At 36.4% G+C, this 16,375-nt stretch overlaps 3 protein-coding genes across 13 annotated transcripts in view; 2 read left to right on the top strand and 1 right to left on the bottom strand.

The window, feature by feature from the left end:
* The first annotated feature begins 81 nt into the window (after positions 1–81).
* LOC145737836 (nondiscriminating glutamyl-tRNA synthetase EARS2, mitochondrial-like) lies at positions 82–2,077 on the top strand. The gene is made up of 8 exons (XM_081992675.1): positions 82–264; positions 318–552; positions 611–806; positions 863–1,077; positions 1,125–1,347; positions 1,402–1,559; positions 1,616–1,922; positions 1,978–2,077. Exons 1-8 carry the CDS (start codon positions 159–161, stop codon positions 2,074–2,076), a joined length of 1,539 nt encoding a protein of 512 aa, XP_081848801.1. The 5' UTR covers positions 82–158; the 3' UTR covers position 2,077.
* A 48-nt stretch (positions 2,078–2,125) lies between these two features.
* LOC145737903 (uncharacterized) lies at positions 2,126–4,069 on the top strand. The gene is made up of 3 exons (XM_081992742.1): positions 2,126–2,132; positions 3,724–3,912; positions 3,972–4,069. Exons 1-3 carry the CDS (start codon positions 2,126–2,128, stop codon positions 4,067–4,069), a joined length of 294 nt encoding a protein of 97 aa, XP_081848868.1.
* Positions 4,070–4,106: 37 nt separating this feature from the next.
* LOC145737606 (diacylglycerol kinase eta-like) overlaps positions 4,107–16,375 on the bottom strand; it is a 37,535-nt gene continuing 25,266 nt past the window's right edge. For 8 of the 11 annotated variants that reach the window (XM_081992348.1, XM_081992350.1, XM_081992353.1 and 5 more), the window contains 10 exons: positions 16,011–16,214; positions 14,153–14,387; positions 13,903–14,100; positions 13,672–13,849; positions 13,431–13,618; positions 13,056–13,381; positions 10,444–10,620; positions 10,107–10,382; positions 9,434–9,697; positions 4,107–9,381 (listed from right to left, as the gene is read on the bottom strand). In XM_081992348.1, the coding sequence (XP_081848474.1) occupies positions 9,325–9,381; positions 9,434–9,697; positions 10,107–10,382; positions 10,444–10,620; positions 13,056–13,381; positions 13,431–13,618; positions 13,672–13,849; positions 13,903–14,100; positions 14,153–14,387; positions 16,011–16,214 (2,103 nt within the window). In that variant the 3' untranslated portion in view covers positions 4,107–9,324. The remainder of the gene's footprint in view (positions 9,382–9,433; positions 9,698–10,106; positions 10,383–10,443; positions 10,621–13,055; positions 13,382–13,430; positions 13,619–13,671; positions 13,850–13,902; positions 14,101–14,152; positions 14,388–16,010; positions 16,215–16,375) is intronic. The other 3 variants (XR_014180432.1, XR_014180431.1, XM_081992355.1) reach the window with 3 other exon arrangements.

Raw genomic sequence — 16,375 nt, 5'->3', positions numbered from 1 at the left:
TGTTTATTAAACTATTAATGTGAAGGTGCAACATCTGATCTGACAACGTCGCGTGTAGAACGTCAAATGTCAAATAGTCAAATGCGGTAGCGGATTTGTTTATTTAGGTTATGTTTTCATGAATTTTATAATTAAATTATTGTGTTTGTAGGTCTAAAATGGTAACAACTACGACAATTTTAAAGTGTTTGGTGCCAATCAAAAAATTCGGACGTTTTTACTGTAGTAAGCCAGTCAGGGTGAGATTTGCCCCAAGTCCTACAGGTAAGTATCATACCGTTTTCCATCCCCCTCAGGATTTTGTAGTCTGTTTGTAGGTTATCTACACTTGGGGGGCTTACGGACCGCCCTCTACAATTTTTTGTACGCGAAGAAACACGGCGGTACGTTCATTTTGCGGATCGAAGACACGGATCAGTCAAGGAAGGTTGATGGGGCTGTGGAAGCCCTGCAGGAAGACTTGGAATGGTCGGGCATTGAAATTAACGAGGGGCCCCGCCAGGGGGGCTCGTTCGGGCCTTATATGCAATCGGAACGACTTGAAATTTATAAGTAAGTGATAGTCTCTGTCCACATTTGTTTTGATGTTAGGGGAATTGTTTTATGACAGAAAACATATTGAAATACTATTACAAAATGGTTCAGCCTACCGGTGTTTCTGCACAGACAGGCGGCTTCAGTTAATACGAAAAGAGGCGTTGAGAGCGCAAGAAATTCCTAAATACGACAATAAATGCCGTCACTTGTCTTCTGATGAAGTTTCCAGTAGAATGGTTAAGAGTGAACCGCACTGTATACGATTTAAAGTGAGTTTTGATGGTAATCTGTGATTGGTTGGAAAACCAAACTGTCAAACTGTTAGTTAGACAAGAAAGAGGAGCATTTCCAAGACTTGATTTACGGGCATATTAGTTATAATGTGTCAGTAAATGAGGGTGACCCGGTAATACTAAAATCAGACGGTTATCCTACTTACCATTTTGCTAATGTGGTGGATGATCATTTGATGGAAGTCAGTCACGTGCTTAGAGGGGTAGAATGGCAAATTTCTACAACCAAACACTTATTACTGTACAAGTGAGTAGGATTGCATTATATTATGTGAATATTAAGTGTTTGTCAAGAGCTTTTGGATGGGAACCCCCCAAATTTGGACATTTACCACTTTTGATGAATGCGGACGGTTCTAAGTTGAGTAAACGTCAGGGGGATATTCGAATTGGCAGTTACCGGGACAGTCACGTGTTTCCTTTAGCCTTGCTCAATTTTATCGTGATTTCTGGTGGGGGTTTTGGTAAACCCCAATTAAAACCCCAATGCTACACCATTGACCAGTTAAGTCAACAGGTGTGTAAGTAAATTACAGTTTTCTGCCACAACCTGATTTTCCCAAAAATCTAGTTTGACTTGAAAAAAGTCAATTCGCACTCTGGGAAACTAATGGCGGACAGATTGTGGGAGTTTAACCGGTTGGAGTTGAAAAGACGGTTAAATGATGACGGTTTGAGGAAAAAGTTGATAGAACAAACCAGAGAGTTGGCTGAAAAACATTTTCACGGGTTAATTCGCAAAGAAACTAACCTTTGAGTAGAAAAGTGAATTAATGAAATTTCAGCGAATATAACACGCAACTTTCCCCGGACTACGTAGAGAAAATTCTAGTGTGGGCCCAAAACCGCATTGAAAAGTTACCAGACTTGTTTACGTCCGATCTGCGATTTGTATGGATTTTGCCCCAAAAGTACGATTTAAACGCTGAAATTTCCACCGCCCTCCGAAATTTGCGAGATGAACTCAGCCAGAATGAGGAGGAAATTACTAGCGAAAGTCTCAACTCACTGTTGCGTCGTATTAGTAAAGAGAATGGTATCAAACATGCTGTTTTCATGAAAAACCTTAGAATGATTCTAAGTGGACTTCAGGTTTGTTGTGTTCAATAAAAATCAGCAATAAATTGTAACTAAGTTAACATTTTAGGAAGGTCCCAGTATAGGGGAAATGGTGGTTATATTAGGGAGAAACGATACTATTAAGAGGTTAGATTTGTGTTTGAATAAACTTGATAACAATTATTAAATCTTGTTTTTTTTCAAAAAATACCTCCTGAGTACAATTATTCCTTGTAATGCCCAGTAATTCCTAATAATTTCCAATAACTAAGATATCAACTGCTGCTTAGTTTAAATGGGACACCTTGTATAATATTGCATTTTTGGATTCTACACGTCAAATTTTATGTCATACACGTTTGTTCTAAGAGCGGGTGCAGAAAAAACAATAAAATATAAGATACAGGATGGTCAAAAAAGGAGCTCAAGACATCAGTTGAAAAAATTAAAGTTAATTCGTATTAGATCACATATTTGACAAATATATTCTTTTTAAATTGATACATCGAACCACCCTGTAACTGTCAAAATAATCGAGTTATTGAAGGTTAAAGCTGTCAAATTCAGTCTCAAAAAACTGTTTTGATGTCAAACAACTCGTTTATTTACAACACTTTGTATATAGACTTTTATATGTCAATGGATAGGAATTATGGCCGTATTCGTTTTCAAGCTCAATGGAGCGAGCAGAGCGTTATTGACGTCACAATGACGTAATTTGACTGTTGGTTAAATTATGCTTTTGCTAAATTACGTCATCGTGACGTCGAAAACGCGCTGTTTGTTTGTTTGGGCGCCAGAGGGCTCCAAAGCTAGCTAAGCGTTTTCCTTGACTGTATAACCACTCTAATTTTTTTTGACAGATTTTTTTAAATCGGCTCTGATATTTGATACCCACAAACCGAGCACGTGAGTCTCGTAGCAAAACAGTAGAAATAAAATCATTAAGGTCGATTTTCGCTTGCACTAAGTGGCCAACATAACGCAAAACCCATTGGGATAGTGGTGGTGTTTCAGGCAAATTTCAACCTTACGAAAATTCAGTCCAAAATCGGTTTTTCAAGAAATTTATACGCACGACCTATAGTAGCTCATGTAACCGTGTTTTTTTCCTTATTTTTCTAGGGTCAACACAACAAAAAGTGTTTCTGGGACACCCTGTCTGTAAACCGTAAATAACACGCGTATTTGTAGCACTTTGTATATACTTTTATATGCCGATGGACAGCCAATAAAATGAGCTTTCCATTGACGTACAAAAGTCGGTCGGTTAGTGGTGCCGTTTGGCCACTAGAGGGCGTCAAATTTGACTAATTTTTTCGTGACTTTTTTTGGTGCATTTTTTTGTTCAATCTTCATTAACTCGTTTATTTGCACCATTTTTAGTAGTGTTTTATACGTCAATGGATAGCCAATGAAATAAGCTTTCTATTGACGTATAAAAGTTGATGGGTTAGCGGTACTATTTTGTCGCTAGAGAGCTTCAAAATTTTTAAAAGTAAAATTACAAAATTTATTGTTTTCCAACGGAATTCATGGAAATTACCAAACTTTATTTATGTTTATATTTGAATTGCCTTTGAGGTTTGTACACCATAATGCCCCTCAAAAATACCTGTCTTATCTTGAGGTTGTTAAACTACCTTTAAGTAACATCCTCCTTGTTATCTAAATGACATTCTTATTACTTATACTGCAATTAAGTCAGTACAGTTTTGTGTTGGCCACCATTTAAACAACCCGCACAAAAAATGTTTTCCTTGTATTTCAAAGTGTACATCATTACCGTATTAGTGGTATTTATCACCACAGTTGAGGGTGAAATAATTAACAGAAACCCTAAAACTGTTAGAGGTACGTATTCACCATTACACTATACGCAGATGCTATGTTGGTTGCATACTTTCAGGGACTTTAAGGGCTATTGGGCTCGGTCCTTGGTGTGTGGGCTGTCCAGCCCATTATTGCGATGACGATCCGAATATTGTTCTTGGTTACTGTTGTGGCTGCGCAGGTTTTTTAGGTGACGTTTTAAACGTCAACCAAAATGGCAGTTTTTCTAAAATTTTTTGGGTGTTTTAGACAATTTGCCAGTAACATGCGTCCCGGCTCTACGATGTCCCTTAAATATTCACGAGTTGTGTCTACGATACGAATACATGATGCACTGCTGCTGCTAAAAGTGACGTCAGTATTAATTTAATAAAACCAACGGTATATAGTATTGCAGTAAATGTTTATTAGATAGAATAATTATTAATCTATTCTGATGGTATACTTATTACTATAATACAGGGTGGTCCAGGTTTAAGCATACAGTCAAATCAAAAAATAAGTTGACTTGCATTATAATGTCATTTTTCTGAAAAACGTTTCCTAAGGAAAATCTTCCAAATTGAAAAATGAAAAAACATTCCAAAACACTATAGAACCTCTAAAATGCCATGCAAAGCTTACAAAGCAGTCTAAAAGGTTCTAAAAGCTTCCAAATGCTTTTCAATTTATCTAGAAGCTTTCAAAAGCTTCCGTATGCTTCTAAAGCAGTTTAACAGCTTTCAAAAGTTTTTAAAATCGTCTACAAGCCTTCAAATGCCTTAAAGGCAGTCCAGAATCGAGCCTAAAGTCTTCTAAAACAGTCTAGAAGCTTCCAAAAGCTTTTAAAACACTCTAAAAGCTTCCAAATAATCTTCAATTAGTCTAGAAGCTCCCAGAAGATATTAAACCAGTTTGGAAGCTTCCAAAAAATGTTGTGAATTGTGTAAAAGACTCCAAATGCCTCTAAAGCATTCCAGAACCTTCAATATGCTGTTTAAACAGTCCAAAAACCTTCCAAATGCTCTCAAGTAGTTAAAAAATGTTTTCAAAAACATTTTGCATATCTGAAAGAGTTTTGTGCTTTTTTAAAGCTTTTTTTCACGATTTTTGTGCTTTTTTCAATCCGGACTCTAATAATGAGTATTAATTTCAAAAGTGCTTGTTCCAAATTTGATCAAAATTGCTCCAACCACCGATTTTTTACACAGAAATTTGAAGGATTCTGTATTTTCCTTGGCCCTTCAATTGGCAATGGATTGGTGACACTTAAAACTGGACCACCCTGTATATATAAAAAAAAAGGAAGGGAACGAGATCATACGAATTTTCATTGAACAAACGAATAAAATTATTACTCTCTAACATTTTGGAAGGACACATTTAAATTGTGCGACAGTTCACTAGAAATCTTAATCTTTAAGTTTCAGAGAAAAATTAAAAATGGCGCCCTTCATACAGTAAACCTTATTAACATTCAAATACAACAAACAACATAGTAAAATATCAATTTTTTTAGGTTAATTTGAGGTAAAACGCTTGATGGAAACAATATATTATTCGTCCAAAAGGCTTTATACGTAAATACACCATGATTGTCACCACATACTATATAATCGATAAATTGTTATTAAAAACCGTGAAAGTGGACCCAAATTTGAATGTAAAAAAAACAATTTTAAATGTACGTGTTTGTGTGTATTGCTACATTTACAACAACAAAGGCAATTGCTTTCAGTTTATAGTGTATAAATAGTAAATATAAATTATAAAAGTATAAAACTATATACGAGAAACTTATATAATTAGGAGATTACGGCGGAAATGTTTTTGGTTAGATAAGGCAATATATTTTGGAAACCCAAGTTGTCACTACAATAATTTGTATCCTGTCAAATCATTTAATTGACCTTTTTTGCCTGGTTTGGGCCTCCCTATATATTGTCATTCCGCCATTTTGGATCCTTAAATATAGCACCAGTCATACAGTAAAACAAAATCAAAATCACCGACTAGTTTTGGTCTCTACACACTACAGGGTCGGCTTAACTTATTTTCCTAGTATATCCTTACTTAAATATTAGAAGTAACACATTTTGGAAATCACAGTGGGCCTATATATTATCATAAATAGTTTAATTGTTTAAATGTTGAATAGTTTTGTTGTTAAGTCTACGTGTGCAACAACATTTGCTTTGTCTTGCAGACAACAACTTTGTCTTGACCAATCACAAACTACTCTACTGATATTTACGCAAATGGTGCTCATGTAGACTTCTCATTGGTCGTGTAGTAGTACACTTTACGTAAAAAAGTCGTTTCTATATTCTATTGCTATAATCGTTCAGAGTTGACAACACCGCATTGTCAAATATACAGGTGTGTTAAAGCCAAAACCGACCATAGGAAAACTGTGTAACTGACAGAGAAACGTAGATAATTGCATGCGTGGGACAAAGACAGAAAACGAACAAAATATCAAGTAGGTCATATTTTCAGTACGCTGTTGCCAAAATCCAATCCAATACATTTTGTCGACGGTATTGGATTTTGGCAACAGCGCGCTGAAAATATGGCCTACTTGATATTTTTTTCGTTTTCTGTCTTTCTCCCGCGCATGCAATTATCTACGTTTCTCTGTCAGTTACACAGTTTTCCTATGGTCGGTTTTGGATTTACCACACCTGTATACCGCGATGACGTGTACAATCTGAGGATGACAGTGACACTTGAAAGGAAGGTTTTTTTTTTGGTTTAAGGTCTAATAATGGGGCTTTCCTTCATAATTATTTTACTAATTATTTAATTTCAATCCAGAAAATATAATTTGTCTAGATAATTTTGAAACTAAATTTAAAATTGTCTATGGCAAATCCAATATGACAACTCTGCTAAAAGGTGACCTTTGCGCTTTTAATTTGACATTTGAGTTGTTTGTGCTTGTCACAGTAAAACTGTCAAAATCAAACTTTACAACTCAGTTTAAACAGTAAATAACTCACTTATTCGACGTTTTAGGTAAAAACGCTATACAGGGTGGTCAAAAGAGAATTTCAAGGGCTACAAATTGGTATATTGAACCATCCTATAACTGTCAAGATAATCGAGTTATTGTTGACAGTACAATGGAGTAGTTTACAGGGTGATTTAATGATTTTTTAACATCCTTGTAGCTTGTTTAATTTTCATTTTATAAAAAAAAACAAATATGAATCTTGTAGATATTTGCATCAGTATACAGGGTGTCCCAAATTTGAGCAAGAAATCAAACTTATAATTTTTTTTCAAATTTTTGGAATCTACATCAAATTCTAGGCCTACTTGATGTAAAATGTTTGTATCGATATTCAATTGTTTTTGGTCTAGCAGCCTACTTTGACCACTCTACTCGAAAGCAGAAATTCCCAATTTGAGCGAAATTTTGGTGCACTTTTCCAGAAAATCGTCCATAACTCGCTTATTTGAAACACCCTGTATAAAACCACAGTATAATAAAAGCAAGCTAATGAATGGGGCTATCATGTGACGTTGAGTGGGCACGGCTAAGTTGCCCCGTTTAGCCACTAGAGGGCGTCAAAGTTGACTCTCGTTTTCTACAATTTTTGCTCAATATCTCAGAAACATTTCAGGTTAGAGGTTTGAAATTTTTACCACAAATGCACCTCTGTGGGCAGCAACTTTTACCTTCTATACACTTTTTTGGTACCATGCACCGTTTGACCTTGGAAAATTAAAAACTAGAATTGTCAAGAATTTGCAAAGGGTCATACCTTCTGATTTTTTTCAGAAAATTTTTTGAACGTTTCAGGTTAAAAATCTGAAGTTTTTAATATAAATGCACCTCAATGGGATGCAATTTTTACCTTCTATAAAATTTGGTACCCATGCACTGTTTGACCTTAAAAAATTAAAAACTAGAATTGTCAAGAATTTTGAAGGGTGATTTTTTTCAGAATTTTTTTAATTTCGAAATTAACCTCAATTGCTTAAATACCTTCAGGTAAATACTACAAAAGTGTCGTAAAGTGTCATTTGTCAAAATGTAATTTTGCAAGGGTGCCACGCCCTAAAGTGTCAAAATTGACATAATTTTAATATCATCTCCGAAACGGTGCCAGTTAGAGCAAAACGGACGTCAGATTTGTGTTTCCCAGGTTCAAATTAGTTAAAAAAATCACTTTGATTAAGGAAAATTTAAAATGGTCGCCGTTAGTATAGTAGGCCCAAAAAATCCCTAATTTAGACTAAATTTTAGTGCACTTTTCCAGAACATTGTTCATAACTTGCTTATTTGAAACACCCTGTACAAAACCACCGTATAACAAAAGCAAGCTAATGAATGGGGCTATCATGTGACGTTGAGTGGGCACGGCTAAGTTGCCCCGTTTAGCCACTAGAGGGCGTCAAAGTTGACTCTCGTTTTCTACAATTTTTGCTCAATATCTCAGAAACATTTCAGGTTAGAGGTCTGAAATTTGTACCACAAACGCACCTCGACGGTATGCAACTTTTACCTTCCATACACTTTTTTGGTACCATGCACCGTTTAACCTTGAAAAATAAAAAACTAAAATTGTCAAGAAATTTCAAGGGTGTGATACCTCCTGATTTTTTTCAAAAAAATTGTTTATTTTCAAAATTAACCTCAACTGTCGAAATACCTTTAGGTTGATAGTACAAAAATGACGTAAAGTGTCATTTGTCAAAATGTCATTTTGCAAGGGTGCTACGCCTTAAAAAGTGTCAAAATTGACATATTTTCAAGGTCATCTAAGTTAGAGCAAAACGTACGTTATATTTGTGTTCCCCAGGTTGCAATTAGTCAGGAAAGTCACTTTGATTGAGCAAAATCCAAAATGGTCGCCGTTAATATAATAGGCCCAAAAAATCCCCAATTTAGACTAAATTTTAGTGCACTTTTCCAGAAAATTGTTCATAACTCGCTTATTTGAAACACCCTGTATAAAACCACCGTATAACAAAAGCAAGCTAATGAATGGGGCTATCGCGTGACACTAAGCGGGCACGGCTAACTTGCCCCGTTTAGCCGCTAGAGGGCGTCAAAGTTGACTCTCGTTTTTTACAATTTTTGCTCAATATCTCAGGAACGTTTCAGGTTAGAAATCTGAAGTTTTTACCACAAGTTTGATTTTTGAAAAATTAAAAACTAGAATTGTCAAGAAATTTTAAATACATTTTTTTTATTTTCAAAATTTTTCAAAGTTAATAGTACAAAAATGTAAAAAACAAATTATTTTTGAATTTTCAAATTTTCCAATTTTTTCGGAAAAATTTCCATAAATTTTCCGGAAATTTTAAAATTTCAAAGATGATTTGTCATTTCATTTCAAACATTTCCATCAAAATTGAATCATTCATGTGACCCTTACATTGACTTCAGTGTTTATGGTCACGTGCTTTAAGTTCTTTTTGAAGTTGCCATAATTCGACAATTTTAAATATTTTTAGTTTCCCACCAATTTAAAAATCTTCTCAATGAGAAAATGGTATAAAAAGAAAATCACAGGAAAGCCCCATTGTAATTGAAGGGTTTCGATCGCTAAAAATGTACGTTTATATTAACCCTTCTGATATGACGATTATTAATAAATTTGAAAAAGTCTTAAACGCCTTGCGACAAATCTTTGATTGCTTGCAAAATCCTTTTTACGTGTCCAACCTAAAAACCACCTGTCACATGTTTGACTGGGTGCAGCTGGAAAAAAACTTACCTTGGTGACCCCCAGATCCTTCAAGTCCCTCCTGGCCAGTGTGAGCAGTTCCCGTCCGCGAATGTCGTTCTTTTCGAAACTGTCAATGTATTCAGACAGTTGCAACGTGTCCAGCCACGTGGCCACCTCGTGGGTGCCCCACGAAGCCACCTCACGCTTACAACTGGACATTCGACGTTCAGTGGTCACTGTTTTCCTGAATTTCAACCAGAACAGTTTCTTTTTTTTGTGTTCGCCTTCTTCAGGTACTGTTTGTAGGAAAACCTACACACACAAATATTTGTAATGAATACATGACTGTATATGAATACCATTTGTAATGAAATACAGGTGTGTAAATCCAAAAGCGACCATAGGAAAACCGTGTAACGGACAGAGAAACGTAGGTAATTGCATGCGCGGGAGAAAGACAGGAAACGAAAAAAATATCAAGTAGGCCATATTTTCAGTACGCTGTTGCCAAACGCCAAGTATCACTCAAATACCGTCGACAAAATAACTTGGCGTTTGGCAACAGCGCGCTGACAATATGGCCTACTTGATATTTTTTTCGTTTTCTGTCTTTGTCCCACGCATGCAATTATCTACGTTTCTCTATCAGTTACACGGTTTTCCCTTTACCACACTTGTATATGAAAGATCCACCAGTAAACTTGTTAACAATTAAACTTACTAAGCTTCCTGCTGGCGTGTCATACATTACGCATTTCCTCAACTCAAACTCCATATTGGCGAGAGTGACACTCAATTTGCTTTCCAGGTCTTCGCGTAGTTTTAATTTGTCACTTCTGTCGTGCAGTAAACAGCAACTTTCCTCGTACAGTTGCTTTACCGTGTCCACTAGTTTGGTAAACTCGATTCTCAGCACGGGGCCCGTTAACAATTTGCCTTGGGGATGGATGTTTTCCAGGCAGGAGTCAGTTTTGGTGGCTAGGGCGTACAAATCCGCCTGATGAAAGGAGAAACCTTTAATTACAAGCCACTTGGTGGAGATGGTGATAGCGAAAAACCTCTAAAGTGTGACTAATGGCCAGTATTTTGATCCACTTGCTCAGTGAGGTGGCGCATTCAATGAAATTGAGCAGCAGATAGTGTTCTTCTTCGCTGAATAACATCTCCACGTCCATTCGTTCTGGTAAACGTTCCACAAATGTGACCGAGTGTTTCTCTTTTTCGATGTGCGGTACCTGGAATTTTCCGAAAAATACCACTCTGTCCTAGAGCAAGAGGCAGTGACGTCATATTGAAATTCATTCTTGTCTTAGATTACTTCTTAGAGTTTTCTTACCTTAAATATGGTCACGTGACTGCAAGGATAGCATTTCTAACCGTAATAAGCCTCACGGGACCTTTAAGAAATTATTGAACTCTTGAAAATAGTCACGTGACCTACAGAAATTCTTCTCAATCGTAAAAATGATCACGAGACCTTCAAAGCAACGTTTTGATCTTAAATATGGTCACGTGACTGCAAGGATAGCATTTTTAACCGTAAGAAGCCTCACGGGAACTTTAAAAGATTATTCGACGCTTGAAAATAGTCACGTGACCTACAGAAATTCCTCTCAATCGTAAAAATGATTACGTGGTCTTCAAAATGACATTTTGACCTTAAATATGGTCACGTGACTGCATGGATGCATTTTTAACCGTAAGAAGAGTCACGGGACCTTTAAGAGATTATTGGACTCTTGAAAATAGTCACGTGACATACAGAAATTCCTCTCCACCGTAAAAATGATCACGAGACCTTCAAAGCAACGTTTTGATCTTAAATATGGTCACGTGAGTGCAAGGATGCATTTTTAACCGTAAGAAGCCTCACGGGAACTTTCAATCCATAGCCAATTAAAAAATAAGTTGACATTCATTATGTCATTTTCCTGAAAAGAATTTCTGTTTAAAAAATCGTTTTTTTTTTTGTCATAACTGTCAGACCGTTGGGGCAATATTGATCAAATTTGGAACAAGCACTTTATTACCCGTTATTACGGTCAAAGACCCAAAACTAACCTAACCCAACTTAAAAATTGTCTTGGAAACGGAAAATTCACTTAAGAAGTTTAAAAAAATATTATTGTAGCCAATTTTCATAGTTTCCAGACAAACTAAAAGACTTTAGTTTTGAAAATTGAATTAGAAAAGATAAAAATTTCAGAAGCTTAAAAATTGTGTTTGTAACCAGTTTTCATGCAAATCGTGAGACTTTAATACTAAAAACTGACTTGTAGACATAAAAACTACTTTTTCAAGAATTTGTTACTACAAATTCATACATTTAAACCTTAAAAATTGACTTGAACTAATGAAAAGTGACATCAGAAGCTTAAAATTTGCATTTGAAGTAAGTTTTCATAATTTAAAGACAAATTTCAATATTTTAGTCTTAGATGCAGGACATTAACATTAGATTCATGAAATTTGTCTTGAAAACTAACTTTTCGTGCTTCTTACTTTGCTTTTCATTTTCTTCAAATTCTGGACTATTTTTAGTGCTTCAAAACTGCTTTCAGCTTGGAAAATCGAGTTTCAAGACTATCTTCACCAAGTCATTGACATAGCAAACTTAAAAAACAATTTTTACATTCTTCATAGACTTAAAATGGCATTCCAAGCTTTGTCACTATTAAATCGACTTTTAGACACCTCAGTGCTAAAAATTCGGGTATTTCTTAATAAACTAGACTGTTTTTAGTGTTTTAAGGCTGTTTTCAGTGCCTCAAATCGAGTTTCAAGACTATCTTTACAAAATTTTTAACTTATCAGGCCTAAAAGCTAGTTTGTCCACTGACCATAATCTTGAAAATGTTATTTCAAACTTCTTCACTATTAAATTGACTTCTACACTCATAGGTGCAATAAATTGACTGATTTTAGTGCTTTTTAAGACTGAAAAATCGAGTTTAAGACTATTTCCAAAAGTCAAGTTTCTTCAGTAATAAAAGTAAAAAATGTTGGTACCAAATGCTACAATACTAGTCTTGAGAACTAATTTTTAGAAATAAAATAGTCCGAAAATTTAATTTACTTCTAGACCAGAAAATTCAGTTGCACACCAATTAAAGTCTTGACAATATACTTTTGGACTCTCTTTAGTCTTAGTAAGGTCCGTTCTAGCATTAAAAGTCAACTTTTATACTATTTTTAGTAGTAAAAAATGAGTTGCATGCACAATACAATCTTTGTCTTGATTTCCGGACTTTTTTTAGTTCTTGAATGCCAGTTTCAGACACTCAACCAGGATGGCAGTCTGAGAAAGCGAATCATAAGACCATTCCTAATAGTAAAAAGCAAGTTTTTCACAAGTCTTGAATGTTCAATTTTAAACTATAAAACGATTTTTTAAATTGAAATTTGGAGGACTGAAGCTTCCTTAGGAAACGTTTTTCAGAAAAATGACATAATGCAAGTCAACTTATTTTTTGATTGGCTATCAAATGGTGAATTATTGACACTTAAACTGGACTCTCTCAATTTCCTAACTAATTGCAACTCGAAATTAATTTGAGGGTAAAAGAGAAGTTGTGACGTGAAATCTCCATATCTCGCTCAGTTCACAAGTAGTAATAGAAAAGAAACGACAATTATTACGTCACTGCCCTGTGAAATGGATTTGACTTACCGCACCACTGAACGAGTGTTGACGTATTTTCTCTACCGTGACCCCCAGGAAACTCTTCGAACTGTCAGTTGAGTGTCCTGGCATGCTTTGTCTGGTGATGCTAGTTCTAGATTTGTCGTGTCCCGTGCCTGAAATGGACAATCTCGGCTTGGCTCCGCCCTGTCCTGCGATGCTTTGCCGTTGCTTCTCCTCCCAACTCTTTAACGAGTTCTCCAAGTCCCGATTACGACTCAGCATTTGCATTCTGTTTTTGTGTAAAATTCGTATGATTCCGGGCGGTTGAATCCAGGCTTCGCCGTCCACTTGGATTGGTACTCCTTCTTCTCCTGCAAGTACACTTTTCAAGATTTCTTATTAGTTTTAAGTGTCTTTTACCTAAAATGTTAATCTGAATGCTCTGACATTGAGCGATACGGTGGTGCTGGAATCGCATCATCCGCGAAGCAGCCATTTGCATCGAACCGAAAACGGCGACCACCTCGAGGATTTTGTCATCGAAAGAAGGAGCAAAAAACATGTCATCCTCTTTGGTGCCACCCCAAAAATTGATGCCGCCCATAAACCTAGTGAGTTTTGGGTTTTAAAACGGTCGTTTTGAGTACATTTAAACGCCCACCTGGGGATGTTTAAAATGACAATTCCCTGCAAACTTGGCAGAGGTATTCTCTGGCCGTCACACTCGAGTTGTACGCGTTGTTCTAGATTTTTGTAGGTTCGTTGCAACAATTCCTTGCCACCTAACACACCGTACCATAAGTAGTTTTTAGCTCTGGACCGACATTTTTCCGGATGTTCTATAGGATAACAGTCAATCATGTATTGCTTAATATTTACTGTCTAAAAATACCTTCACGTTTGTGATGGAAATCCAGTGATATTTTAGCATCAATTCCAATCCCGAAATAGTTATTCATCACGCATCTTTCGTAAAAACCTTCCATCAAAGTCTCCTCGGGGTCCATAAGTGGACTGACAGCTGCGCAAAGTGTATCCGCATTGGCCAGCAGACATTTACTGATAAAGCCCCCACCACTAGTGGCAACATCTACAACTCCCCCGTTGTAACACGTTCTCTGTACACTAATCACTATACTCACTAGGCCATTGCGGTAATCGAACCAACGGATTGATTATCGGCAATTTAGTCTTCCTTCTCTGCACTTTGTCTGCCTCACTCTTTCTATCCCTAATTTTCTCAGTTTCCTGGTAGATTTTCGTGGTGGCAGCCGCTGTGGCTGCCAAAGCAGCCGCATCCTGCGGATTCAGCATGCTACAGCAGGAAATTCTTCTGGTAGCCGCTGGTGATCTAGTCATAGACGGATCGTGTTCCACCTGCCAAATTGGTATCGTAACTTAGGGTAAAAGGAAAGACAAAGATGGAAACCACTTCTTCTGGTCACATGATTTGATTTGTCACCTTCAATGGTTCTCTCTCCTTACCGAAGGGTAGATGTCTTAGTGTAGTGATTTAAGGTCTTGTGAGACATTGGCGGCATTTGTTTTCACGCTCCCTGGAGTGAGCAGAGCGTTTTTGACGTCACGATGACGTAGTTTGGGAAAACCATAATTTGGCCAACTGTCAAATTACGTCATTGTGACGTCAATAACGCTCTGCTCACTCCAGGGAGCGTGAAAACGAATGCGGCCCATTATAAGGCATTTGAGAGTATTTTGAAGAATTGTCTGTATATTTCAAAATGTAGTGTATAAATATAACATAATTCACTGAAAATTGAACAGAACAGCATAGACACATGTAATTTGTTACATGATATTGAGTAGAAACAATATTCATTACAAATTATTATAATAATTTACTAATTTTTGCTTGTACAGTGTTGCAAGCGCTAAAATGACGAAATCAAAGTCACGTTATGTGTCTCTTTGCAAATTTTAAAAGTCAAGTGACTAATTTTGACAGATGGCAACTGGTGTTGCAAGAACATGCAGAATTGCATTTTCAACGTCACGAAACGTGTATTTTGCAAATTTAAGTTTTTCCAACTGTCTAAATTTAATTTGCCATTTTTCAAAGTTTAAACCGCGTTTTTAAGACCACGTGACTGTTTTTGACAGGTGTCAACTAGGTTTTACAGTGATGCAAGCTCAAAATTGTATTATTAACGTCACGTAACGTGTATTTTACAATTTCAACTTTTACAACTGTCTAAATGTAATTTACCAAATGATCAACATTTAAATTACATTTGAAAGTCACGTGACTATTTTGGACAGATGTCAGTTGGCTTCGACACTGTTGCAAGCTCTAAAATGGCATAATCAAAGTCACGTGATGTGTCTCTTGCAATTTCGGCTTTAAATTTAATTTGCCATTTTTCAAAGTTTAAACTGCATTTTTAAGGTCACGTGACTGCTTTTGACCATGTCAACTGGCCTTTACAATGTTGCAAGCTCAAAAATTGAATTATCAAGTCACGTGACGTGGTCCTTACTATTTTCCTACTGTCTAGATTTAAATTACCAATTTTTCAACTGTTTCTTTTAAAGTGTCTATTTATTTGACACGTGCCAACTTGGTTACTATGACAGTTAGAAGATTCGTGCAAACGTCAAAATGTAATCCGTAATTTCAGGCAACCGTAAAAAAATATTTTTTGTTGGTCAGAGTTTGGAAAAACAGTCACCTGACCTTAGAAAATCAATTCGGTTTGAGGCATTTTTAAGGCATTTTGAGCAATAATAGAAGCATTTCAAGGTATTTTGTATGCAAAAAGGCATTTTGAGGTTAACAAAAAAATTATCGGCGGTCTACCCCTCGTTCCTTACCCATGGCTCGTTAAATAAATAATTTTTTCAATTCAATTTCTTCATAGACACAGCTGCGTTCTTCACATAGATCAACACCAAGCAAACTAATTAAAACAAAAGGTGCACAAACAAGCAATTAAAAAACTGAAAAGTGGGCGTGTTTTTCCATTTTGCTGCGATACTAACCGTCAACAAATTGGTGGTCGAACTGTTGTTGCTGACGTCACTAACGGACAGTTTGTCCGACTTGCAGCAGAGATTGTGCAAATCCAGATCGTCGTCAGCGCCCTCTATCTCGATCCGAATCGTCTCCATGCGTTCGGATCTGATCTGTTCGGTCAGTATCGGGGAGGGGGGCTCTACAATCACGCTCACCGGGGGGAATTTGAACTGGAAAAGGGAGAGAGAGGCAACGCCTACGTGATGACAGGTAGAGTGATCACGTGATTTTTAAGGGTGTTATGTACACTTGACGGTAAATATATAGTAGCTGGCAACACTACAAATGTTGTCTAATCATTCCATGCAATTCAGTTCTATTTTAGTTTCTA

The sequence above is a fragment of the Ips typographus genome, linkage group LG14 (assembly GCF_016097725.1).
Source record: "Ips typographus isolate SLU linkage group LG14, UJ_Ityp_2.0, whole genome shotgun sequence".
Lineage (NCBI taxonomy): Eukaryota > Metazoa > Arthropoda > Insecta > Coleoptera > Curculionidae > Ips > Ips typographus.
Note: the sequence above shows the minus strand (reverse complement) of the source record. Positions and strands in the feature narration are given on the sequence as shown.